The 26,470-nt window shown below is 41.1% G+C and overlaps 1 protein-coding gene across 1 annotated transcript; it reads right to left on the bottom strand.

Annotated features, from left to right (window-relative positions):
* Positions 1 to 26,431, bottom strand: SEC23IP (SEC23 interacting protein). Its single transcript, XM_083441010.1, has 19 exons — positions 26,107 to 26,431; positions 21,908 to 22,422; positions 20,837 to 21,038; positions 19,587 to 19,780; positions 18,583 to 18,672; positions 18,177 to 18,297; positions 17,297 to 17,386; positions 14,637 to 14,778; positions 13,494 to 13,702; positions 13,129 to 13,247; positions 12,584 to 12,745; positions 11,650 to 11,745; positions 10,047 to 10,262; positions 9,517 to 9,672; positions 8,932 to 9,034; positions 7,522 to 7,707; positions 6,078 to 6,237; positions 4,430 to 4,538; positions 1 to 2,310 (listed from the first exon to the last, which is right to left on the bottom strand). Exons 1-18 carry the CDS (start codon positions 26,300 to 26,302, stop codon positions 4,457 to 4,459), a joined length of 3,039 nt encoding a protein of 1,012 aa, XP_083297136.1. The 5' UTR covers positions 26,303 to 26,431; the 3' UTR covers positions 1 to 2,310; positions 4,430 to 4,456.
* Positions 26,432 to 26,470: the final 39 nt, after the last annotated feature.

Below are 26,470 nucleotides of genomic sequence, written 5' to 3'. Positions count from 1 at the left end.
TTTAAAACAATTTATGTTTTATTCCATATTGTTTGCATGGAAATCCAGCATTATGTCTCCTTTGTACAAAGTTCTATCCTTATCCCATCACAAGAACTTGGCATTTTAGTGCTCATATCACTGGAACCTCAAATATTTGTAGAATGTGACAGAATTCAGCTGCTGAATAGAGCCAACAGGAATAAAAGGTAGCAGTTTGCGCAGAGGACAGGTGTAATGTTCCTATCAACAAATGTCAAGTTTAATAGGCAATATTCAGACTGTTTTAGATAACCACATCAACACCCAGATAAATATCTTAAACAGGGGGAAAAATATTTATCCATCAATTCAGATGACACAAAGAATGTTTGCTAAAAAAAATAGAATTTCTTAATGAATTTAAAATTTTCAAGTTGAAACACAATGTATGTTCTATGCCACCAACTCAGAAGCCATTTTCTGCCAGAGCACTAAACAATATTGAGCAAGTGAAAAGCAAAGGAAATTACTAAGTTTTCTTCCTTAAAATTAAAAGTTTCAATAAACACCTTTTTATTTTTCATATTTGCTAACATTACATTTATTTGGTCTACCTTTACACATTTCACTTCAGTACACGCCACACACTCAATACTGTTGTCGATTATTGAAAACCTTTGCATTTCTTTTGTTCTTTGGTATTTTATCGAGGAGGACTGAAAACACATTCTGAATACCAAATGTACAGTTCTGAAACCTGTTCAGAGACAACTTTAATCCAGGATTTATTAAAGGGCTTCCCCACTTGTTATGCTTTCTGACAAGCTGTTGCTTCATCCCGCATTCCTCTGACAGAAATTTGTTCTGGTTTAACGAATGACTGAAGGGAAATTTCATTGCGATGAATGGAGCACCGAATATTTAGAAAGAGAGGAAAAAGCAAGACAGAAAACATCCTGTTGCTTTCTGAGATAAAGTGAGGATTACCAGAGGTGGGGGGGGGGGGGCAGGCAAGCACAGAAGCTTGCTGGTATCACAGTATCTTTTAGTATTAGCCACAATATTATATTTATAAAGAGATATAAAATAGCTACAGGTTAATATACTGCAATGGAAAGTTCTCTCAGCCTAAGAATATGAAGGTTTTAAACTGCATAGACTTTACAGCAGGCAGAAGCTGATCCAACTATAGCACCACCTGGCCTATTACCTCCCTCTTCAAGACACAATGCTGCAACAAAGCAAATATCAAAAATAATGCGGACATTATCACCCAAAAAAAAAATATCACTTTTTTTCCAAAAAGGCTACTCATCCATGACAAGCCATTATGTAGAAGACCAGCAAATAGAAGCTATCACAGTTTTATTTTTAATGAAAAAATTGAAAGTATACAGAGGGGGAATCAGAAGCAGCAGCAAAAAAGTGATAGAAGTCCAGTGTTTAAGAAACTTCTCTAACCTTCTCATACTCCACTAAGCAACACGGGGACTGTTCTTGGCATACCAAAACTCCCTCTAAATCTAATAATCAAAACACACCTCTTCTGCTGCAGGGCCATAAATGTATTTGATTTCTGCAAATCCAGTCTCTCAAGTTGTATGTGTCTACATCGCATCGCAGGCTGGTCACTACTGTCAAACTAAAATATTATTTGGCTTATCCTTTTCTACTCTCCCTCTGCAAAAAAAAAAAAAAAAAAACCATACAGCAAGATCAAGCAGTTTGTAGCTGCTCTCTATGATACAGAGCTGAAGTTCATGTCGCAAGCATTTGAAAACACTCTCCCTCAGAGGCTCAGAAGGTATTTCATTATAAAATCTTAGTGGTAGGCTTACCAGGTGCAAGGAATTGCTTTATTTCAACAAATACAAATGGATGGATGTAGATTTGTATTAAAGTAGTTTGAACTTCACAGTTCTTGCAGAAGTGGGACAAATGGTCTTTTTATTAAACAAAAAGGTTGTTATTGCTGTTTACCAATAATATTTTTTTTTATAAAAAAAACAAACCACAGCCCTTATAGAAAATACAAGTCGGATAAATCAGATTATAAAGATTAATTTGCATGCCACACATTTCTTGAAGGGTCATTTATGTTTGGCAACTCTTCCACAAATGATTCAAGGCTGGTTTTAAAAAAAAAAAAAGGTATGTGTACTCTGAACAGTAGGCTTCATTTTCTTTTCCTCCACCCCAGTTAATAAAAAAAGAAAGAAAACAAAAGTAAAAAATGATGGTATGGAATCTGAGGGCTGTAGATTGAAACCACTTCTGTCATCTGTGACGAGGGAATTGGTGTTGCCTCTTCAAAAGGTTGTTGGCAGGCCAGCAGAAAGATTAGAAAGGCTGGAAGGAAGAGTAAAAAGAAAAGAAGTTGTAAGCTATGGCAAACTTGATTAGTTTCACAACTTATGTAAAGGGCTACGACTATCAAGTTAACATGAACATGTATTGAGGCAAGAGGGAAGGCTGTATGGGCAAATGGGGAGAGGCTCAGGCTGCCCTGTGCTTCAAATGGCCAACTGCACCACTTGTAGAATGTAGGGCCCATAGGGAACCTTTGAGAATCCTGTACAGACACTGTGCCCATCTGGTGAACTGGGTATGTTGCATCCTGATGCAGAAGGAAAAAAAACACTGTCAAAATGCACTCCTATTGAACAGCCAGTAAATAAACTTTTAAAGAAGAGCGTGCTGTCCGTTTTGAAGCAGCCCAATAATTGTAGACAGCTGGAAAGCCTCTCTCTCCGCCCCCCAACCTGATGGCATTTATATTTTTACCTATGAGCTCTCTCACAAGGAGATAGCACAGGATCTGCCAACTCCTCCAAAAAGTTATTATTTGTGTACATTGGATGAGTTTACATTTAAGTTATGCATAAGATCAGAGACATTTATCTGCATATTTTAGATGTAGCTTCACTTAGCAAGCAAAGCATGAATATGTCATGAAGCAGCATGGTATGAGCCAAACTGAGTATATTTCACTGAGTCCTGGGAATAATTTCTAGAGCTATGTTTTATTTGTTTACCAGAGCTGCAACAAGTGCAGTTAAAAGAAAATATTAAGATATTAAACAAATGATGCTTAATATTTGATACCCTGGTTCCATAGTGTGTTTAGGGAACCTAACAGAGCCACCCAATTACAAAGTGTAAAACAAACACCAAGCACAGTTCAGACCATTTAAATCTACACACAAATGCACACAAACTGAGACATTTCCCTTGCTAAACAATACTACTATGTCAACTGAATATAACAGATGAGTTAAATGAGCTGAAATACTTGATAACCCATTGAATAATAATTAAAACTAAGTTCAGTGTTTCAGAATTTAATTCTGCAAGGGTATGTATACATTTAGGATTTATTTTCTGTTGCGTTTCCCTCCCTCTCTCTCTAACCTGAAGCCATGAAGAACTAATTTCGAAAGAGAGACGTTATCTAGCTCCTTGCTAGCACAGATGCTGGCACAAATAACAGAAGTTAATCTCATTCCTGGCTAGTATGAACTTGCAAGTCACTAAAATATGAGCACCACAAAATTACTTTTGCCCACTGCAATACAGTGACTTCCATCTTTTAAACAGATCCCTTTGATTTGCTTATGCTCTCATAGTTGCTTGGGGGGAAAATCACACTGTCATATTTTAAAGAATGCAATGCTAAACAGATACCAGAGCTGTCATAAGCTTGAAATTCCTTTGACAAGGGCTTTAGGTGTTGCTTCAGTGCAGCTTATGCATCCAGTCACAAAAAGATGCAGAAGTTCTGTTTTCAATATTGCAAAGCAACACAGGAAACTGGAAGCTTGAAGCATTCCCACTTTTTCTTTTCACCACTCTCTCAAAGAGCCAGTGTGGTATAGTGGTTAAGAGCGGTAGACTCGTAATCTGGTGAACCGGGTTCGCATCTCCGCTCCTCCACATGCAGCTGCTGGGTGACCTTGGGCTAGTCACACTTCTCTGAAGTCTCTCAGCCCCACTCACCTCACAGAGTGTTTGTTGTGGGGGAGGAAGGGAAAGGAGAATGTTAGCCAGATATCAAATCCAAACTCTTCTTCTTCTTCTTCAAATATCCAAAGCACATTGTGGATTTGCAGGGTAAGTAGTAGTCTAACTGCTTCATAGTCCAAGCCATAATCATGGAGAAAGGAAGAAAATGACTTCTAGTATCCTGCCTACTGAAGTCACCTGGAAGGCTGGGATAAGGGAAATGGCCTTATGCAACTGGATGGGACAAAAAAGTCTACTCCAGGTGCACTTTTCATTGCAAATGCTACACATAAGGAGACCACCTAAGATATTGTCACCTGCACACAAGGGAACAAAGTCTCTAAGTTTCAGCCATTTAACATTCTCACATCAATAGGAGCTCTCATCACCTCCCTATTCTACAAAAGGAGAGTTATACTCTCAAGTAGGGACAACCTGTGCTGCGTTTATATTGAGGATTACTTACAAATTCTGAATGATGGGTATCCATACATCAATGTTGCGGCTGTTCAGGACAAACATTCATAGTTCTATATATTTCTTTCAGGAGAAGCAAAGCGGTGTCTTCTGATTCCCTGCAAATAAAAATACTTGCTGATTGCCAAATAATTGCCTGCTTGAAACCTTTTTGCTATTCAGCATTTTTTTCCCCCCAAGTGCAGCAGACACAAATACCTAAATATATAATCTTGCTGACTGAAAGTTTGCCACTGTGATGCTTTCATTTGTTCCTTTTATTGCTTCTCAACACCATTCCTCCCATACTTCACAAGCAATCTGTTGCTGCCAGCCTGGTTTCCTCAACAACCTGCATGTTACTTTACATTCCATGACATCATCCATCAGTGCCTAACGCTGTACTGTCACAAGTGCAATAAAAATATAGATTCCTTTAGCACACTCATTGAGCTCTGTGGGTGAAGCAGGTCTTTTCCACCCTCAGATGAGCATAGCCTAAATAGCATTGATTTAAATCGATCTACCTGTTCTACACAACCCAGATTACTGTACTGAGCAGTTGTATTACAAAATTCAAGATTTATATCATTTTTAGAAGTTGTTAAGAACATCTCCAAAGAGAGTTAGCAGAAATCTTTCAAGCAGTGCATTTAATGCTAGGTTATCTCTCCACAGAAGTCTCACTAATTTATTGCTTTTACAGTTATTTATAAAATTGTCTAGGCACTGTGCTCAGAAGAAAAAAAACTAGAGAGCTGATGCCTAATAAGACACCCTACAAAAAGGGGGGGAGAAGGTTGGGATGGGCAGGAAAAGTAAAGGTCTGCTACATTAATCCTTGCATATGTTCAACCATATGCTGCAAATCGCAGGGAACAAGAGTAAATATTGCACAAATACAAAAAGGGTTATATTTGTCTACTACCTGGATAACAAGAGGAGCTCTATATGTAAGTAATCATTCGCCCCCTTCCTACCAAACTACTTTTAAGAAGCCTACTAATGTTATAATTTATTGATCAATAGATTTTTTTTTATTAAAAGAAGCCAAAGAGTGCCACCTTACGGAGAACAATATACAGCTATGTTTTTGGCATACACCAAACAAAACAGATTCCAGCATTAGTCCCACAGCAAACCCGCACAGATGCAGAACAAGCAGGATAATACGTTTTATTGCACCAGCTAGTCAATTAAAATTCCGGAGCAAACTTTAAAATACTGTTTGGATGGTTATTTTAAATTACTAACTGCTCAATAGGAAGTATCCTCATGCACTGTTTCTCAAGAAACATAAACCAATACTTAAAAACAGTGTGGCAGGTGCAACAGTCAGAACAAAAATACAAGTAGCTGCCCTCCCAACACCAGCATCACTGTTGCTTATCTAGATAGGCCTGAGGCAGGGTGGGGGCAAGATCAGGGACGTGTGGTTGCACCAGCAAGAGTGACCATGTCAATCTGGCATGTTCAGTGGTGCAACCACATGGCCCCGACCTCACCCCCACCCTGCCCAGGTAAGCAGCAATGCCAGTAATGGCTTCTTGCCACCCGCTCCTGCATATAAGTCCTAAAAAGGCTAGCAAAGAAACAGCTAAAATAAATGAAGGAAAGAACGTGAAGCTGTGTGTCATATTAGAATAAAATATTATTACCAGTAGCACAAGTGACTCTGTAGAGCAAACAAATACTCGTTGAAACTTTCTATGGGTTTTTCTTGCAGCACATAATCAATACGTCGTCCTCCATTTAGCAAACCAACTTTTACAGCCAAGTCTTCATCTTTAGAAAGATCTGGGCTTTCAACGATCTTTTCTGTGGCAGCAGAAGGAAACAGAGCATGAAAAGTACATGGTAAATTGAATCTTTGATGAATTCCTGGTTCTGCCTTTCTGCAGTCCCTATTACACTTTATCCATTTTAAGCTTGTTGGAATATTGTCTGGCTTGTTACAGCTGTGGGTTCCTCCTATTATCTACACAATGTGGGAAGGGCTGTAAGCTCAGTAGAGCATCTGCCTTAGAAGCAGGTCGGATTCAACCCCCCGATATCTCCAGGTAGGGCTGGCAGAGTCTCCTGACTGAGTCCCTAGAGAACTGCATCCCATCATCCCTGATCACTGGTCTTGCTCAGCAAGATGGCCCAATGGTATGTCACTACGAGGCAGCTCCTATGCATTCCTAATAGTAAAAAACAGAAGCATAAGTTACAGGAGGTCAAACTTTCAAAATATTTAATAACAGAACAACAGCCAATATTTGTGTGGTGTTTCATCATATTAGTTCAAATAAAGTAACAGTCGAATATTCTGCCATAAAAGCCAAAGCAAAAAGCTTCCCAAATACAAATTAAATTCTGTGGCTTGTTTCAGTTACCAAAAGGGATTCTGTGGTTGTGTTTCTCAAACTGCAGGCCTTCATACTATTTTACAAACTACACTTAAAAACTGAGGGGAGGTTCAAAAACAGTTTGCGGCAAGGAACAGTAGGGGCTGTTAATCAAAGAAAAAAGCCAAAACTCCCATCAGGTTTCCGGGACCCATCAAGGCCTTCAGTACTTGTCAATATTAATATATTATTTCCATCTGATTACTCTAGCACAAATTCTGATGTTACCAAAAAGCTTTTGCGGCTTTGACAAAAGCAAGGAAAACAGTGGTAAGCCATATTAATCACAGACAGGATGAAGCTGGCAAACTGCTGGTCACTCAGAAGAGTATCATCTAGAGACAGTATTACAAGGGCAATTCATTTCAAGAGATATACCCCACTTTCATGTGGTCTGTACATGAAGCTTGTACAGCTAGCAAGGGGATGCTTGCAATTTGGCCAACAAAAGTTCAAAAGACACAAAGTGAAAAATGTTATTGACAAAACTCTCATTCAGACAAAGTGTTCAAAGTAAAAATAAATTTAAAGATTATATGTTGGGGGAGTTACCCAGAGGCTACAAGGTTAGATATTCAGAATGATAGGTAAGAATCTGCCTAAAGGCATCAAGCTTAACTTCCTAATACAAAGGTAATAAAACTGGGGCACGTCCCAGTCACTTAACATTTACAGTAATTACTGAAAATATAATAGCCGTGCAACAACTAACCGTCTGTCTCATCTTTTTCTTCTTCCTGTTTTATCTGATGAGCTACCTTCTCCAGTTCTGCTTGGAGCTGAATGGAAGATGTATGAGCACGTGCAAAGTCATTCAGGGTTTGCCAAGCACTTTTCAACGAGCTGATGAAACCCTGTTTCAGGTCTGATCCCATTCGAGAAAGAGAGTCCTTCAATTCTGAAACGAGAACCGTTCTCCAATAATTAGAAATGCCACAGAAATGATGAATTGTAAGACAAGCATTATTCCACAGGCACCAACTTATTTAGAGCGCATTTAGGAGGAAAAACTGAATATAGCTTCTATGAAATGAGCTATTCTGCCACCTTCAGGAGAGATTTGGGTTGTAGAGGTACTGAAGTTCTAAAAGGAACTTGAGACAACTAGTACTTTGGGCAGCCGATACCAAAAAAATGAAATGCATTAAAAATGCAAGGACAATATCCTCAAGCATCCCATGTTATCACAATTCAGTAAAGGTAAAGGGACCCCTGACCATTAGAGGTCCAGTCATGGCCGACTCTGGGTTTGCGGCACTCATCTCGCTTTATTGGCCAGTATAGTAGTTGATACTATTTTACAGCTGAAACTTTTTCCATGTGTAGAAATTAAGAGAATTATCTGACTACAAACAATAGGGATTATACAGCTGCCACCACATGCACAGCACTGCAAAAGCATTCATAAAGAGATATAACAGAATATGATCACCATGTCTCCTTACCCATTATATTAAGAGATGTGAAGACCCCAAAATATTTTTGTTCTGCAAGGCCCAGTGTACAGGGAAATGGTAAACTGAGAGGGAAAATTGTGAATGGGGAAAGCCTTATGACACGTCTGCTCTTTCAGAATGGTCAGTGAAATTATGCAACATTTTATTTCTGAGAATGAACCTTCTTCTGTTTGTGTATTATAATCTATAACAATGGTGGAAAACTTCCAGCCCATGGGTCTAATTAGCCTGTGGGGCCATTTGGGGCAAACCATAGTCACCTGACATCATATGACAACAGGTGTGGAGATCTGTTATCTGATCCAAGCATCTCAAAGGTTGGAGCTGATGCCTCTGCTGGTTCCTGTGCTGTCTCTGCCACCACCTTTTACTGTCAAAAAGCAAGCAGGTGCTTCTCTTCAGTCTTAGTGGTCACACAGAAGTATGACTAAAGATAAGAAAAATGCTGCCAGCTCTCCGACCATAAAAGGCAGCATTTTCACTACCCTCAATATTCTTCCTTCGCAGACACAGCGTGAACACTGAATCACCTGACATCAGGTGATGGACAGTTGAGTGGTCCTGCCCACCTTCTCAAAATGACCTGTGAAGTAGTGAGCCAGTTCTGGATCCAGCCTTCTGACTAGATCCCTATATTAGAAAATATATGAATACACTTTATTTACCAAGATGAAGCCTTTTTCTGCCTTTATGATGTGGAACAAGAACTGGTTTTACGTCCAAGTCAGGAATAATCATAGGTTCTAGCCTATAAGCAACTGGATCGAGCTGGAAACAAGAAAGAAAGCAGTGATCAATCTAAACATCAATCTTGTGGGAGCCTCACATGACCTTCCCCAAAGCCAGTTAAGGAAGGGGACTTAAAAAGCTCTTTCCACAGGAGACCTGTTTCTAAAACGAATACTTAAATAAAATTTAATGATGCAATAAAAAAGTGTGACCATAATCCAGGGCAGAGATGCAACAAACTTAAAACTGCAGTCCTATACCTACTTGCCTGTAAGCCCCACTGAGCAGATATGCACTGCTATTCCACTGGTTTGCAGGCCCACTGTATGTTATGGGGCTTAAGTAATTATCTTAACTAAATATACATTGGTACAGAAGTAGCTGAAGGTGTGCTAAAAATCAGTTTCAGCCTAACAAATTGTTTTCCTGAGCTTTTAAAAAGATCCAATTAGGTGTTAAATGGATAGTCAGTCTATAGTCCTTTCACTGAAAGTGATTGAAAACCTGTGCTTCTCACTAACCGGATGATAGATGTTGAAAAATCCCTTGCAAGTGGGGAGCCTGTAGTTTTCATCGATTTTTTCCACTCCTCTTACAGTGAGAAATACACCAATTGGCGAACCCAGAGCAAAGAAATTGTCGGGCTCAAAGTCAAGTGCACTATATACCACAGACACCTAGAAGACAAAGAATTAAAAAAAGAGATGATTAATACCTCCCTTCATATGTCAGTCAGCCCACTTGAAAGCCACAGGTGTATCCCACAAGACAGATACAAAGGTCTCATCTGATACCAACAAGACAAGCCTAGCAAAAACATATTTTTTTAAAAACAGTGTTTCTGAGGAATGGATGGTATACAAAGTGTATGCACTTGTATACTTCCACAACTGAAGTGAATCATGTGCCCTTACTCCATTCTCTGGGCCAGGATCCCACCGCTTCCATAACATATGACCCCATCATCATAGCACCAGTTCTGTGAATGGGGTATGTGTCAAAAAAAGACAGTTCCATCAGTGAGGACTATTTTAACTTGCATAAAACTTACCTGACCAGTGCCCACTTCAAAATATTCATAATCTATATTGGCAGAGGAAACTGAAGCTCCAACTGGAAGCCTTTTCTTGGATGGATCCTGGAGCATACCGGATTCTGAAGGTGAAGCAAAACTGACCACTTTCTTTGCTGCCTGCGCAGCTTCTTCCTGGGTCCGCATCATGGCTTCAGCTGCTGCCTTTTTCTCCAATGCTGCTTTTCTCTGTTCCTATTGATGCAAAGATTTCAAAAGCTTTGGAGGAGCTTTGGAGGAGGGGGGAAGAAACCACCCCGCTGCTATGTTCTATTTAGTTTAATTATTGTATTGTATTATTGTATTCAACCAAGTCTTAACTCACTCAAATCACCTTTTAACATTCATTCATTTTAAAATATTTATATTCCAACTTTAGTGCCCGAGGCAGCATACAAGGCAAAATAAGAAATAAATCTCAAGAAGTCTATATAACATTACAAGTCAATTAGGTCCATATCAGTCAAATCCCACTAAAAGCTTGGCACAGTGTTCAAATGGTGCTTAACAGGAAGCAAAAACAAATAGCCATGCGGAGGGAGTATCACAGTTTGGGTGCTGCAACACAGGAGGCCCTGCCTTCATAGCCACATAGGAGCTGAACGTTCTTCAGATCTTCTGGCACTCAGAGAATACAGCACTTGATGGTTCACAACAAACACTTTGGACTGCATTCAGAAACAAACTAGCAGCCTAGTAAGATCTTTAAGCGCTGAAATAATATGATCCATTTGCACTAGTTTCTGCTTTTTTAAAAATCAGCTAATCTATGGCTCAAGGCACTCTACACAATTCAGGAAAAGCAAGTCATGAGGCTAGATCTCATGCCCTGTATGGCTCTCTTGACTCAACACATCTTAACATTTCACATTAAAGAACTACCATATTGGCCCGAATATAAGCCACACCCAAATATAAGCCTCACCTTTAAAATTCATGGGGGGGGGGGGGAAGAGAAAAAAAGACAATACCTGAATATAAGCCACTTCCTTAAAATTCTGCAGGCACTCACACCCGTTCAATTTTACCTTATATCTGTTTCAGCAGCGATATCGTAAAAGCCAATTTTTGTAAGGTGGAGAATCTAAGCAGCACTTTAACTTTTCACGGTCGAAATTTGGAAAAAAAGTACGGCTTATATTTGGGCCAATACATGGTAGTTATTCAGCTGGATGCAACCAGTACTAAAATTCATAGTATTTAAATTGTAGTCAGTTTTAAATAAGTATGTGTACTTCTCAATGAAAGTATTTAATGTGTGAATCAGGTATTGATTGTGGAGTATTTTGGAGATGCTACAATATCAAGCTTACATTGTATTCTTTTCTAATAGTTTTGTAAAATAAAACTTTGCAACTCTTGTTACACTTTCCTTTCAGCTACTATTTCATTTTGCATTGTGTACATACTATGTACGTATTAAGCTTTCTGGGAAGTACAACGTGCCTGTCTGTATTATTCTACTTTGACCAACTCTTTCTTATCCAACTCTCACCATGCCTATTTTGTAATTCTTTGAGCAGCTCTATTACACTGAAATGTTACTGCCATAGTTCTGGCTTGCAAAGCAATCATTCCCTACCTGTTTGGCCGCTCTGTCTTTTACAAAGTTTGCTATCTTCTTTCGCGGCCCAAGAGGTATTCCCATTTCCTTCAGATCCTCAATCGTACACATCAGCTGTTTTGTAAATATATATAAATATATCAAGGTTTACTTACTCACTTTTAAAGAACACAGTTTATATTTGCATATTTTAGTAAAAGAGAGATCTCCAACAAACAAAATTCGGGAACCACAAATTCTAACTATTTCAGGCAAAGTAAACAGTGCAATACATGTCCAAATATACTCATTTAACTAAGCCTAAATATATGTAACTTAAATAATACCATATAGTTCATTCATTTAGATATGCCTCCATTTCCCTCCCTTGATCTTAATTCCAGACTGTAAGTACGGCAGGCTTCTAATCTCACATTCGCCTATAGTTACAAACTATAGAAATGATCCCTGAAAGTGCTATACACATGGAAGTTATTATATAAAAATAAAAATCGCTACAGACCTATAGTTTAGACTGGATGCTGGTAATTTTTTCTAAGGTACAGGTTTATGTTGCAAACCCCTCCACTCTTTCTTGCAATGCATGTATAGGTATGGGTGTGTGACCCCGTCTTCTGACACAATGTATTTTTACGTATCTGGGGTGGGTGTGTTATGCTAAAACCATTATATCAGGGTGCGGAACCTTTCTTCTGTCAAGGGCTGCATTCCCTCAGGGATAACTTATTGGTTGCCACATGCTAGTGGTGGCCAGGGAGAGCTAAAAGTAGGGTGCTCCCTCCCCCCCCCCCTTTCTGCCACTACATCCTTACCACCCCCTGCATGAAATTAGGGAAAGGACCACATGAAATAAGGTTAAGGTTGCCCACCCCTAGATTACACATTTCCATCTTTTGTAAAATTAGTCGGCAGCCCATTTTAACTTGCCACCTCCCCGTGCTAATGTAAATACCAGAGATTCTGTGTCAATCTTCTCCTTTTCAAATGTGCTGATGTACTCAGACAAGCTAAGCATTTCCAGGGTTCTTTGCAAGGTTGGAATATCGTCCTCCACATCATGCTCATCGTTGGAAAGAGAATGTACAGAACCAGCAGAATTAGACTCTACTGTCATCTTGAAAGAAAGAAAAATATTTGTGATAAAAAAAACCAATTCCTAACAGTATGTGGAAGTCAAAGGTATATCCAGGGAAATGTAACTAAGCAATGGCCTTATTCAGGTTATTATTGCAGTGAATAAGAGGCCTGCCCGTTATGCATCACTCTTGACAGCTTCCCTGGGCAGAGTAACTTCTGCAGCAGATACCCTACCCAAAACCCCCGATCTTCCAGGATCTTTATTTTGCAGGCAGCTGCCGCATGCAAAAGGCAGCCCGTAAAGTATGTAGACAGAGAATTGACTAGGCTGTATATTTCCAGTGTTTTGAAGATGGTTTAAACAGTTAAAAGAGCCAGCCACACAAGTCTTAACGAACAATTGCTTTTTAGCACAAATACCTGCTGATCATATTCAGCCGCATCCTTCCCAATTCCATTGGCAGCGACAGAAGCCACAGAATTAACCGTGGAAGTCCAATCTTTCTGGTTGGACAGGATATCAAATAATATTAACGAACCTGGAGAAGCAAAACAAGATGTTTCAGGATAGCATTAATCTTGTCCAAACTTTAATAGAAAGACGCATGCTGACCTCTTGATCTGTTCTCTCAAACAGGTGTCTCGTGCATGCAAACCAGATTACAGCAATGGTGTGCCCAAGCAGTCACAAAACCAAACATTGGACAACATCTCTCAAGAACTGTGGAATTTTTAAAAATAGCTTTTTGTTGAAACAGCTTATCATTTTTAAGTTGTAGCATTACCCAAACTATGACCAGCAACAGAGATTCCTCCTTTAAATTCCGGGTTTCTGCTCTTGAAAAGTGCATAGAGACGGTTCATTTCCAGTCCTACTTTATCCACAATCGTTTGACAGTAGGTGGGGCTACTGTAAAACAGTATGTCAAGCAGAGTCTCGTTGGTGAAATGACGAAGACGTCCGATGGTCGGCAAAGTTATTTTTTTAATATTCCTGGGAACGCAAAATCAATAGATTAATAGCCAAGTCATTTTCATTACATGACTAAAGAGCTTAGCTAAAAACAGGATGATCCCAATAGCTATTAGTTACAGTCAAGGTCCTCCAACCTCCAGAGCAGGTTTGGGGTGCAGTGCTTCCCTCCCTTACAGTCAGCTGGGCAACACTTACAGCCTTACAGTCAGCTGAGCAACACTGCTGGATACAGGCCCTACCATCTATATAGAGTCTGCACTATATAGTACTGTACTTTTCACTCTACTAGATGCCTTCGTGTATAAGATCCCCCCCCCTATTTTGGGGGACTCAATTTTAATGAGGGGAGATGCCCAAAGTTGTTGAGCCCCTTCCCCCACGCAGCTGCAGGCAGGAAACACTCCCTAGATCATTTCCTGCGCGCAGGTAGGGAGTGTTTCCCTCATGCAGCAGCATCGAAGGAAGTGGCGCTCCAGCCAGCCAGCCGGTTGGCCAGAGAGCACCGCCCCTCATGACGCTGCCGTTGGATGTAACATTAAACTGCGACTAATCAATAACAGAACCAAATGCTTCTGATCTTATTGTAGCTCCAGCAAAAAAGAGTGCAAGTCCAAGGCTGCCTTTGGCTTGTTTCCATTATGATAAGCCACATAACTCTTAACACAATTACGTTATGATCACTTTTAATAGCTAAACCAGATTCAATGATCTCTTTTATTTTAATGAGACAAGTTATAGTGAGGGTTATAGGACTATTCAGCTTGTGGCAATTCATTCTCAAACTGCAATACACATTTGAGCAGTTTTCAGTTAAAACATTCTATCACATTATTGTCTCAGCAGCTCATCTCTGGGACAGTGATCAATGATCAAACAACAAGCTAGCCCTGCTGAAACAGATTAGAAGTTTGGAGAATAACTGTGTTTTGGTACTTCAGTATTTTAGACCTACCTATCCACTCCGGTTGCATCTCCATGCAGAGTACTATGCCAGTGAACTGGCAGGAACTCGACCCTGCTCACTTTAAGCTCTTCTACTGACTTTCTAAAATGCGACTGCAACAATTTCAGAGACACTGTCCGAAAATCATCAACTTTAAAAATGGAAGAAAAGAAGAGGTTAATGGTAACTGCACAAATTGATACCCATTACGTGTGTTCAAATTTTCCAACAGTTCTTTACACTTTTGAAGTCTTGCTAATCTAATCAAAACTTTCCATTTCATAAACTGTATAAATAAGTGTAAATTTGTAAAACAATCACTACAGTACGAAACAAAAACTAAGTCATTAATTAGACAGAGCTAAAGTTTCACATTGTTTCAGTCTGATTTTGCTTTTAAAATCTCATATGACTTTGAAGTGATACCCATTTAAACATTAGAAAGCCACACTGGGAAAAGGCTGCAGAAGCAATTCTTGTATTCTTTCCTTCTGACTGAAGGGGTTGTCATGCCTTCTATTTACAAAATAATTACATCAACAAAACTAAATAATGCTGTTTCCCCCTCACTGACCACTGGCTAATCTACCTATATAGTAAACATTTCCTTCCCTTCAGAAAGAAAACAACAGTACATCTTTTCATTTCCCCTTCCATCCAAATATATTTTTAATTCAGTTTTGAAAGGATATTTTGATGCAGCATCCATTGGAGTGATTGAAAGCTGTTTCCACATGATGTCAGGGACTGGCAAGCCACTGATGCAATGTGGGCAGGGGGCTGGAGTCTGACTCAGGAGAGGGGGGCAGTGTTTTGTGGGGGCCTGTACTGGCCAGGAGGCAAGAATCAGAGGCAGAGGAAGCTTCAGAGCTGGAGGGTAGAGAACAGGATGAGTCAGAAGAGGAGGAAGAGGCAAGAGAAGAGCTGGGTGCTTCTCTGCCCTCTCCTGCACCACTGTCTCCCAGAACCTTGAGGAAACTGAGAAAGTTTCCACGCAGGCGCAGTCCTAAGCTAAGTGCACATAGCCTATCAAAGGGAGGTACATAAACTGGGTTGCTGCGATTTGGCAGGGGAATAACTGCCTAACCATTAGACTGATGTATATAGATATTCAGAGCTGTAGAAGTGACTGGAAGTGTTACCTTTGACATAAATACTTCACTACCTGCCATGTGCATTCTGCAGCTGGGAAGCATCCTTGACACATGATATCTAATAGGTAAGGTAAAGGTACCCCTGCCCGTACAGGCCAGTCTTGCCAGACTCTAGGGTTGTGCGCCCATCTCACTCAAAGAGGCCAAGGGCCAGCGCTGTCCGAAGACACTTCCGGGTCACGTGGCCAGCGTGACATCGCTGCTCTGGCGAGCCAGAGCCGCACACGGAAACGCCGTTTACCTTCCCGCTAGTAAGCGGTCCCTATTTATCTACTTGCACCCAGGGGTGCTTTCGAACTGCTAGGTTGGCAGGCGCTGGGACTGAACAGCGGGAGCGCACCCCGCCACAGGGATTCAAACCGCCGACCTTTCGATCGGCAAGCCCTAGGCACTGAGGCTTTAACCCACAGCGCCACCCGCATCCCTAATCTAATAGGTAGTGTGCTATAAAAGCCTATGGACCCATGATTATATGCTCCTATGGCAAAGGTGGGGAATCTTTTTCAGGATAACAGACACATTCCCTTCTAGACACCCCCCCCCCCTTCTAGGGGGCCACATGCCAAAGGTGGGCAAGGTGAGGGGCAAAAATAGGTGGGGTGAATGGCACAAGGTGTGTAGGAAAGTGAAGGCAACACTTGCCTTTGAACAGTAGGCTACATTCCTGCCACAGAAAAGTTTCTACACACATATATCTCCTGCCAGGGTTAATGGCGTTTCTCAGGTACAGAAACTATTTCCAGTTTATCAAAGTAAACAGAAGTTTTTTTCTAGCAAATCCTTTGTATGTGCAGAAGCTGAAGCTGGAACATTCTGTACGGAATTCTAGCTGGTCGGCACTTTTCATTTCTGCGAAGAAGCAAGCTGGATATTGTTTTGACTACATCTCACTTCAAGGTCACTGGGAACAAACATCAGCTACCCAGCGAGCAGTTTCATTTTACTTTCGATTCTCTATCTCTCTGCCTGGATTCTTTCTTTCTCACTCTCAGTGTATTCTTGTATAGTGTTGGATTTTATATGAACTGCTTTTTTTGCTCAAGATGCACCTTGTCAAGGCTTTGACAAAGAACTACAAGATTCATGCATTAGTAAATTATTACTAATGACTCTTCTGTTTTTTATTGGAGTGCACGCTACAGCAAGAGGTCTGCGACTCTGCTAATTAACCATTGAGCCAGGAAATGGGGGACTCTAATCCTAACATCTCCATACCCTTATCCAAGCAAAGCAATAGGTATTATCAGTTCAAGGACACACTGCAGAATGGTGTGGAACACAGCTGCTGAGGAGCAGGTTGGGGAGGTGGCAGAACGGGGTTGGGTACCCCTAGGGCCAGACAGAGAAACCTGGAGGCCTGTATTGAACCCCCATGGTTGACGTTCCCCACTCCTGCATTAATCAACAATAACGTAACTTATCAATAATATATAAATGCTGACAAGAGTAAGCAGGTAGGACACAATAAGATATCAGCAGAAGAAACTCCTGCGTACACACGGTCTAAACACACACCACATTCAACGATGCTTCTGAATCGCAGATCACAGACAGGGCCAATGCCGTGGACCATGAATACTAGATGATCGATTTGAGACACCTCACCTATAAAAGTGAAAAGAAATAGCAACAGCTTTCAATAAATAGCAATTGGGAATCTCTCGCCCTCTTTTTGATTCTGGAATATAACTCCCATCATTTCTGACCATGCCAAATGGGTTTGATGGGACTTGGACTTAAGCAACATCTGAAGAGCCTAAGGCTTCCTAACCATGTATTAAATGCTCTGGGGAAAGGTTCCCTTTCCCTCCAATCCAGTCTGAGGCCTTGCCACAAGAAACCAACCAGCATGGCCAATTGGCTTCCAGAGCAGGACCTGAACTACAGCACAACTTGCCAGCAAACTACACTGTTAACTGCATAGAGGCGGAAGATTCCCATGTTCCCTCTTCACCCCCACACAACAAACAGGTTAGTAGCAGGGACCCACAGCTAAATTTAAAAAAGGAACAAGCTTAGGAAAGTGACAGATTTTTATATAAATATTTATTGCAATCAGATGATATCTCTAAAGGTGCATTTGTCTATTTCCATATTTTTGTTGTTGTTGTTCACCGCTTGGAGGGCCATTTGGGATGAGGAAGCAATTTAAAACTTGTAATATTAATGAAGTAAGGAATAGATGGAGGGTTCTCCTCCCCCAAATAAACCTGAATTTATCTCCATGGAACTACCTCATTAGGCCCCTTGCTGGCAAAGTCAACCAAATCAGAAAAGTCCAACAAACTCTGCTACACTTAGGGCATGGAAAAAGTATGGCCCGCATTCTACGCCATTATTTATTAAGAGGGGGGAAATAAGCTAATATAAGAGCCCTCTGTCCTAAACCACTCACCATCTGGAATTTCCTCATGATCCTCATCAATGCCACGTTTTACCACTCTTGGCCTAGTCTGCCCATCTTGTATGGTGCCCCATTCATCTGGTATTGCAGAAGGCTGGAACTGAACTATAACCTGAAAAAAATCAGTGGACAACACACTACATTTAAACCCTTGGGGTTACAACCAAAGGTGCATTCAAGGAACAGGGTGGGTAGAGAATGACTCTTCTGCATCTCTAGCCCCCAAGGGTCAGGAGATCCTGCAGAGTGGGATCAGTTGTGGCACTGAGGAAGAGACTGTGAGAAATTGGAAGTGGAGGCAGGCACCTTCCGTGAACAGAAGCTCAAGGTACGCTGAGTTTCACATACTGCTCTAACCACACATGCAATGCTATTGTGCAATAAAAATTCTTATTACCTTAGGATTATGCATAACAATAGTTTCTCCACCTGGAAATTCCAGTCGCCGATGCCACTGATTTGTGGTAACAGCTTTCTTATACTCTGCCTGGGGGGGGAAACAGTTTTGCAAAATCATAAACTAAGCATCAAGATGTCATGTCAAAGGACAGTGCCATAAACAGCTTATACCACATTCATTTATTGACAATCCTGTAGTATCAAAACTCCAATATTTTGAATTTAGCTTGCACAACAGAACTTCCCCATCCTCTGATCCCCTCTGTAGTCCCTCATGTCCTTGAAACCTCCTCTGGAGGATCCCTCCAGTTTGCTGCCGGTACAGATTTGGGGGGGGGCATGTGGTGGGGGCACAGAGGGGAGGGGAGGAGATGGAAGTCATAACACATGAGCAGAAATCTATTCAAACAATGCTGAATGTCACTGTGTACATTACTGTTTCCATGTACTTATTCAGTGTTTTTCTAGCCTGCCTGCTAACCCAAATTCCCAAGTTGGCCTGCATTTTAAAATACAGAGTAGGAGCAAAATACTACCACTATTTGTCTTTAAGTGGGCTCAGGCCTTAGATATTCTGCTACTCTGAGGCTGAATCTCAGAGTAGGTTGAACATCAACATAAAGTTCAATTTACTCCATTTAAAGACAAATAGTGGTAGTGCAGAACACCCTAGCCTCCTTAATGTTTATTAGAAATATCAGTGAATAACCAGGACCACGTGGATGAAGCACACTTCACTGATCTTACAACAGTATTTCAGATGCAAAATAAATAATAATAATAATAATAATAATAATAATAATAATAATAATAATGTTGGTCATTGTACAACACCACCAGCAGTAACAATAGCAATAATACAGACCGGGATTTCTTCCACATTTTATCAACACTCCACAGTGAGTATTTTTTATCTTCCCATAAAATCTGAGCCCTTTCAAATTCCAATTTTCAGTAAGCCATCACACACATTTATTATTCAGCCAATTTAAGAACACTCACCTCTAGCTTTTCGCTGAAATCCTCAGTGTAAGGAATAAACCTGCTGTCTTGATCTCCCTTATAAAACCAAGTACATCTTCTCACTTCAGATGGCTCTTCTTCCCAATATACAGCTTTCCTCACCCGGTCATAGAGATAAACATCGTAACGTCCTCCGTCAGTACTCAGGACAACATTCTCTGGATCAGGTTGCACTAGAAGCATTAAAAAATGTTTTATTAGCTTGGAATCCTTCAACTGATAAACTTGATAAATTCTTGATAAATATGCACTTTTCCTTCTCTTCAAATTTTATATTAGAACAATGAAACAGAGAGGTCAAACCAAATGTGTTACTGGGAATCTTGGCACTTTTGAAAGATTTCTAGACTTGTCACTGCATGTCTCTTTCTCCAGTTGTTTCACTATGTTCACTGGTGTGGATCCGAATGTAGGCAGCATACAACATACACAAGCATTCTCACAGGCAATAATTCTGTGATATGATTGTCATCTTCAAATATCTGAAGGGCTGCCGCCTGGAAGATGGAGCAAGCTTGTTTTCTGCTACTCCCAGAGGGAAGACCCAAACCAATGGAATGCAATTACAAGAAGTGAGATTCTGATTCAACATTAGGAATGACTTTATGACAGTTAAGAGCTGTATGGCAATGGAGTAGACTCCATCAGGAGGTGGGGGACTCTCCTTCATTGGAGGTTTTTTAAAAGGAGATTGGATGGCAATGTCTCAGGGATTATTCAGTTGTGATTATTGAATCCCAGGGGTTTGGACTAGATTACCCTAGTTGGGGTATCTTCCATTTCTACAATTCTGTGAACTGGCTACCAGCAAACTACGCCTTTCTAACTGCTCACATAGAAGTTGCCAAGATGAATGAAACCAAGAGCTGCCTATGAGAACAAAATCAGGACATGGGATTTATACACAAAAGTCAATCTGAAATCTGAATGTGGAACTGAACATATATCACATTCCCATTTAAGAAAAACCTCTATAAGGATATGTAAATATATGCAAATGTATACAAAAGTCATCTTCTTCAGCCTGGTGCCTTCCAGATGTTTTGGACTGAACACTGGTAATGCTGTCTGCAGCTGATTGGAGTTACAGACCAAAATGTCTGGAGGGTACTAGATTGGAACGGGTTAGTATTTCTGCCTTTTCATTGTAAATCATCAGCAATTTGTTAGTCCTCTTTATTTTTAAAACCAAAAAGCCATCACATAAATGAAAAGCGCAGAGGCCTTACCAGAGTTATAAACTTCCTCTAGCGTTGTAGAATCTAGGACACTGAATGGCATCCATAGCTCCTTGTTTTCCACTTCCTTGCAGTAAAACCAATGGGGCTGAACTGGCTCATATTGGTTATGTAGTAAGATGGGAGGTGCTTTCACCAAAGGGCCTGCTGACATGGGAGGCACAGGCGGCAATGCTGACTGAGGCGAAGAAAACTGAAAATGAAACCAGTTTTAAAAATGCAATTCTTAATTTTAAAAGGTTATTATAAACACAAAATCCACTGCCCTCCAGATTACATTGATCATGTACATTATTATCATACATTTATTAAATTCATGAATTGGTCAGATCCAACAAAATGATCCTGAGATTCTTCATTCCATACATTTGATTACTATGTCATTAAATACAAGCTTGATTCAGAGTGAGGTGCCTTCTCTAAAGCCCTCTATCAGCATCCAATTCAGCGTAGGTAGGTTTCCAAGTTATCAAGTTTAATGCAAAACCTAATTTGTGTCTGTATGTGTAGGCATGTTTGGGTCAAATATTTGGGTCAAATATTTTATAATGTCTATCATTTGATTTGCTTAAATATCATCAGTACTCTCTTCCCTGATGGCTGATGCCAGTTCACAATTATTCTGGTACTATAGTGGTGCTGTTTTATAGATACATTACTTTATTTCTACTTTTCCAATGAAAAGCAGTCTAGAAGTGATTTTATTAACAAAAATTAAGAATATTCCATATAATCAAGTACAATCTTATTTTCCTATTTTATCTTTGCCCTGTGATCTGGCAGTGTTCTGTAAAGTTTCAGGGAATGTCTAGACTCTAGAGGGTTTCAAAGGCAGCTTTTGTAGCATAACTCTCATTGTCCATCATACTAAATTAATGCTTTAAAATACTGCCATTTCTTGTTTTGTCTGTCAACTGATCAATCTTTTCCAATTCTCTTTCCCTCACCCTGAATTTAGTAATTACTACTTTGAACTAATGGAAGTGCTAGAAGATGCAGGGCAGGGCAAGCTAGGTCATGAGAGGACCCTTAAAAGTTTTATACCAATTCCAAAAGACATACCGGTGGCAGTGTCCCTGGAGTCGCATACATGTGCATAGGTGGTACAGAGGCTGGAGGCTGAACGTTCTGGGTGGGTGTTTGTGTCTGTTGAAGTTGCGGTGGAGTGATGTAAGGATTAGCTCTACTGCTTAAAGTAGTATGGCGATATGGGTTGTAGCCTTGCTGCGATATGGCATGAGGAGGAGTTGAGAAGCCAGCTGGTGGAGGACCAGTGTATGAACCAATTCCTGAAGCAGGTGGCGCATTAAAAGGCTGTGATTTGGAAAGAGGAGCTGAGAAAGCATTTGGCCCATCTTGTGATCCAGGCAGAAGTGGGAGAGAAGCTGAAGTCTTAGAGAAAACAGATGTTCCAGCTTGGGGTGGGGAGGTTGCGCCTAAGGATGGCTGCCCAATGCTTCCAAAGGGATCACTGCTGCTAGGAACTTGGGAGAAATAACTGAAAGTTGGCGGGGGGTTAGGATTTGCAGAAGTCTGCCCCAGGAAGCTGTCTTCTTCACCAACATCAGTCGTATCATCTACAAGAAAGGATACAAGGATTAATGAAAGAAAGGGAAGCTTATGTGGAGAAACTATTGGTAGTACTGCCCGTTTTAAACATTTCCCCCCAAATAGGAAAATTTATCCAGTCCTGTTCCTTTCTTGTTCACTGCAGCACATTATATTGGAGAACTGAGACTTTTCCTTGTATGAAGGTTTTCTGGTTTCAGTTCCAAAAGCAGAGTTTTGAATCACCTATTAAATTGACAAAATCACTCGGCCAACTATCTCACTAGTGCTTTCAATGTGTTAGGTTTATGCATACATCATTATTTAAAAGAACCTTCTGAGACACACTTTCAAGTGGTTTGCATACCACACTAAGAGATACAGTGGTGCCCCGCAAGACGAATGCCTCGCAAGACAGAAAACCCGCAAGACGAAAGGGTTTTCCGTCTGCAGAGGCGCTTCGCAGGACGAATTTCCCTATGGGCTTGCTTCGCAAGACGAAAAATGACGAAAAAAAATCGAATTTTTTTTTTGCTCCAAAACCCCTTATTCTGAATCGCTAAGCTGCTAAAATCATTTTAGCAGCAAAACCGCTAATCCCCCCCCTAAAAAAGCTGTTTTTAGCCCTTTTTTAGCCAATAGCGCTAATAGCGCTACTCTGTCAATGGGCTTGCTTCGCAAGACGAAAAAACCGCAAGACGAAAAGACTCCCGGAACGGATTCTTTTCGTCTTGCGAGGCACCACTGTATATTCTCAGTGGTGACATTCCAGCCCCTGGACTCTTTCCATTCTGATATTTACAAATCATGAGTCTTAACATTTTTTGGAAGCACTGTGAAAACACTTTATTTAGATACATGTTTACTGAATAGGAATATATACATTTTTTTTAAATAACACATTCTGAGTGCATTGTGCTTTTAACATTTCTCACAGGTGTTTGTTAACAGTGTGGTGTGATTCAGAGAGTCTGCCAATTTGGGATACATGCAGGAATACACACTGTCAATGTGCATCCCCATATATATATTGCCTGTACCTGCAGATGAATTTTAATTGCCCGGACATTTAACTCAGTTCTTTAGAACTGTGCTTTCATCCTTCCCCCTGGATAAAATGTATACTTTTCTTTTGAAAATTACTTCAAATAGTAACAAATAATGAGAGACTTCAAAGCAGGTTGTCAAACATTGCAGTGTTGTTATTTTATTTCCACTCTTTAATATGTCTTGCTATTCTGCCTTTTACACTACTGTCACATTTAGACACAAACACATTTAGAGCAAATACTATTTTTTGAACTACTTCCTCTTACATAAACCTAGAATTTTCAAATGACATTGCTGGCATAAATTGCAGATTATTCCCAAACATAATTAGCTATAACATAACCTTCATTTGCAATCTCTCGCACTACCCAAAAGGGAATCCAAGCTTCCAAAGGCCTCTGAAATGTACATATCAATGTCTATAGTGGTACCTTGGTTTACGAACTTAACCCGTTCCGGAAGTCTGTTCTTAAACCAAGGAATGCTTTCCCATAGGGGCAGGGGACTCAATTTACACTCAACAGGAAGCAAAACATGTTCTTATTCCAAGGCAAAGTTCACAAACCAAAACACCTACTTCTGGGTTTGCAGCATTCTTAATCCGAGTTGTTCATAAACTAAGCTGTTCTTAAACCAAGGAACCATTGTAGCAATGTCTAAGATGAAGCATTTTGCTTTTCCTAAGAGGTTTGGGGAAAAATCACAATCCACAATTTTACCCTATTAGAAGAACAGAAAAGGTAGGACTTCTGTCTAATTCACACCAGCAAATGTTTTATCATCAAAAGTAGTCACATCATCTTCAATAAGAACAAGATGAAAAGAACAAGACATGCAAATAAACAAACCCTACTCTAAAAAGCTCTTAAGAACAAATAAAAAGTAGTGAGGACTGGCTCACTACTTTCAGGCAAAATGAAAGTGGATGCCAGGGCTCCCACACTGACAAGATAATCAAGAATCCAGCCTGAGGGATTAACGAAGCACAGAGCTTGTTATTGTTTTCACAAAGAACTGCAACTCTCTGGAGGAGTTTGAAAACACCCAGTGACAAACTTTCCCCAAAATTCAGCATAAGTAATTATATTCTCTGTAATGCTCTTTTAGCATGAACTTGATCCGCAGGTGTAAACAGGCAAGTTTGCCTGTTACCATGTGTGCTCAGTATCTGCACTTATCATGCACAGTTATCAGCAAAAAACATAGTCCTAAAACTAAATATTACAGGACAACACAGAATACACTCAGCAGCCAAGCACCAAGTAACAGTGGCCACAATCAGTGTTAAAAGTGTTATCCTCTAACCCGCCTGTTAGTACAGCAGAGTCATTAAGGATGTAGCTAGCCTAATTCAAGATCTACCTAGTATTCTCACAAAAAATTACGCCCCTAGGAAATGCCTCACCACTATAAGATAGGGATAGGGAACTGAATCCAGCCAACAGACTGGATCCTTTCCCCACTCCCATTCCCCAAGGGCCAAGGTGAGCCAGGACTTACCCTTGCAGAAGCCACGTTAGTTCTACTTCAGCAAGGCTTTTTCTTCTATATACTTATTTCATCTTTAGCAATACTAGTTTGTGATGCTATAGCCTATAATTTCCAGGATCCCCCTTGGGTCCTTTTTTAAAAACAACAAACCTGATGTTACATTAACAACTTCCCAGGCATCAGATTTGGAGGCTAATCTCCATACATCCCTGTGCTATTCTCCCATGCTTCTCAGTGTTACAGACCCTCCATAATCTACTCCCTTCCCCAAAGCCCCATCATCAACAAGTTCTCCCAGCCAGGAATCACCACACCACCATAACATGCCTGTGCCTTCCAATCCTTTGTTTTAAGAAAAAGTATATACAAATGCCCAACTCAAACTGGAAACAATACTTATTAACTGGGAATGCCCTTCCCCCACCTCACCCCCAAATTCGTTGTTATCACCCAGTGGGAAGCAGAGTGGCTCCTTAAAAGACCTACCGTTCATTGTTATGTAAACTTTTACGAGTTGCAGTCATGGGATGCTCAAATCTGGCAACTTAAAGGCAGTGCTGGGGGGGGGGGCAGACGCAGGGGGACGCATACCCCTAAACATTTTGTGAATCTTTGTACTTTTGTCCATTTACTGTATTTATTTTTCCCGATGTGAACTATAAAATGGTGATTTATTTTTTTAATTAAAAAAGAAGAAGCACTGCTTATAGGGAAGGGGAGAAGAGGACCAGAGCCTGTGTGACATCTCTATGGAAAGGCTGAGAGGCGACCATTCACATCAAGAGCAACTGGTGAAAGACCTGCAGGCGGCTCTTGGCCGGTGAGGCTTCCGGCTCACAGACGCCACTAGCGGGTCCGACGTCTGGCACCAATTAAGCCACGACACCTTCTCGATCACGGGCTTCCTTTCGGAGGCACGCAAGCCTCTTCCCTCCCAAGTCCCTCCAAAGGCAGCACTTTCACACAAACAAGCTTCCCGTGCCTATCTGCCTAGTTGGCGAGTCCCCCGCGAGAGGAACGGGGAGATGGGCGACACCGCCTGCAAACAAACGGGTGCGCCTTTTCACCTGCCCACGAGTGCCTAGGGCGCGGGCCACCCACAGAAAAGCAATCCTGGTGTGTGTGGCCGGGGGGAAGAGAAGAAACCTACGAAGATGTCCAAGCCGAGTTACCTGCGGGCAGGAGACCAGGCCCCGAGGCGGCGGCAGCAGCAGCGGCTGGAGGAGGCGGAGGGGCAGTGGCTTGGCTGACGGGGATGAAGGGAACCGTGAAATTGAACTCGGTGGCCGAGGAGGAGAAGAGCAAGTTCGTGCCGCCACCAGCCGAGGAGGAGCCGCCAGCCGCCACGGAGGCTTTCGGGGTAGCCATGGCTGTGGCGCTTCCACGTCTCCGGGCTGCCTCTCGGGTTCCTCTGGCGGCCGGGCCGGCCCCTTCCGCCCGCCTCTAAGATGGCGGCGCCGGCGCCTCCCCCTCATCTCCCGCCAACCCGAGCCCGCGCTGAGGGGAAGGGGGAAGTGAGGCGGAGAGAAGGAGAGT

This window comes from Podarcis tiliguerta (genome assembly GCF_965153285.1).
Source record: "Podarcis tiliguerta genome assembly, chromosome: 5".
NCBI classification, from domain to species: Eukaryota; Metazoa; Chordata; class Lepidosauria; order Squamata; family Lacertidae; genus Podarcis; species Podarcis tiliguerta.
This window is presented reverse-complemented; position numbering and strand designations above follow the sequence as displayed.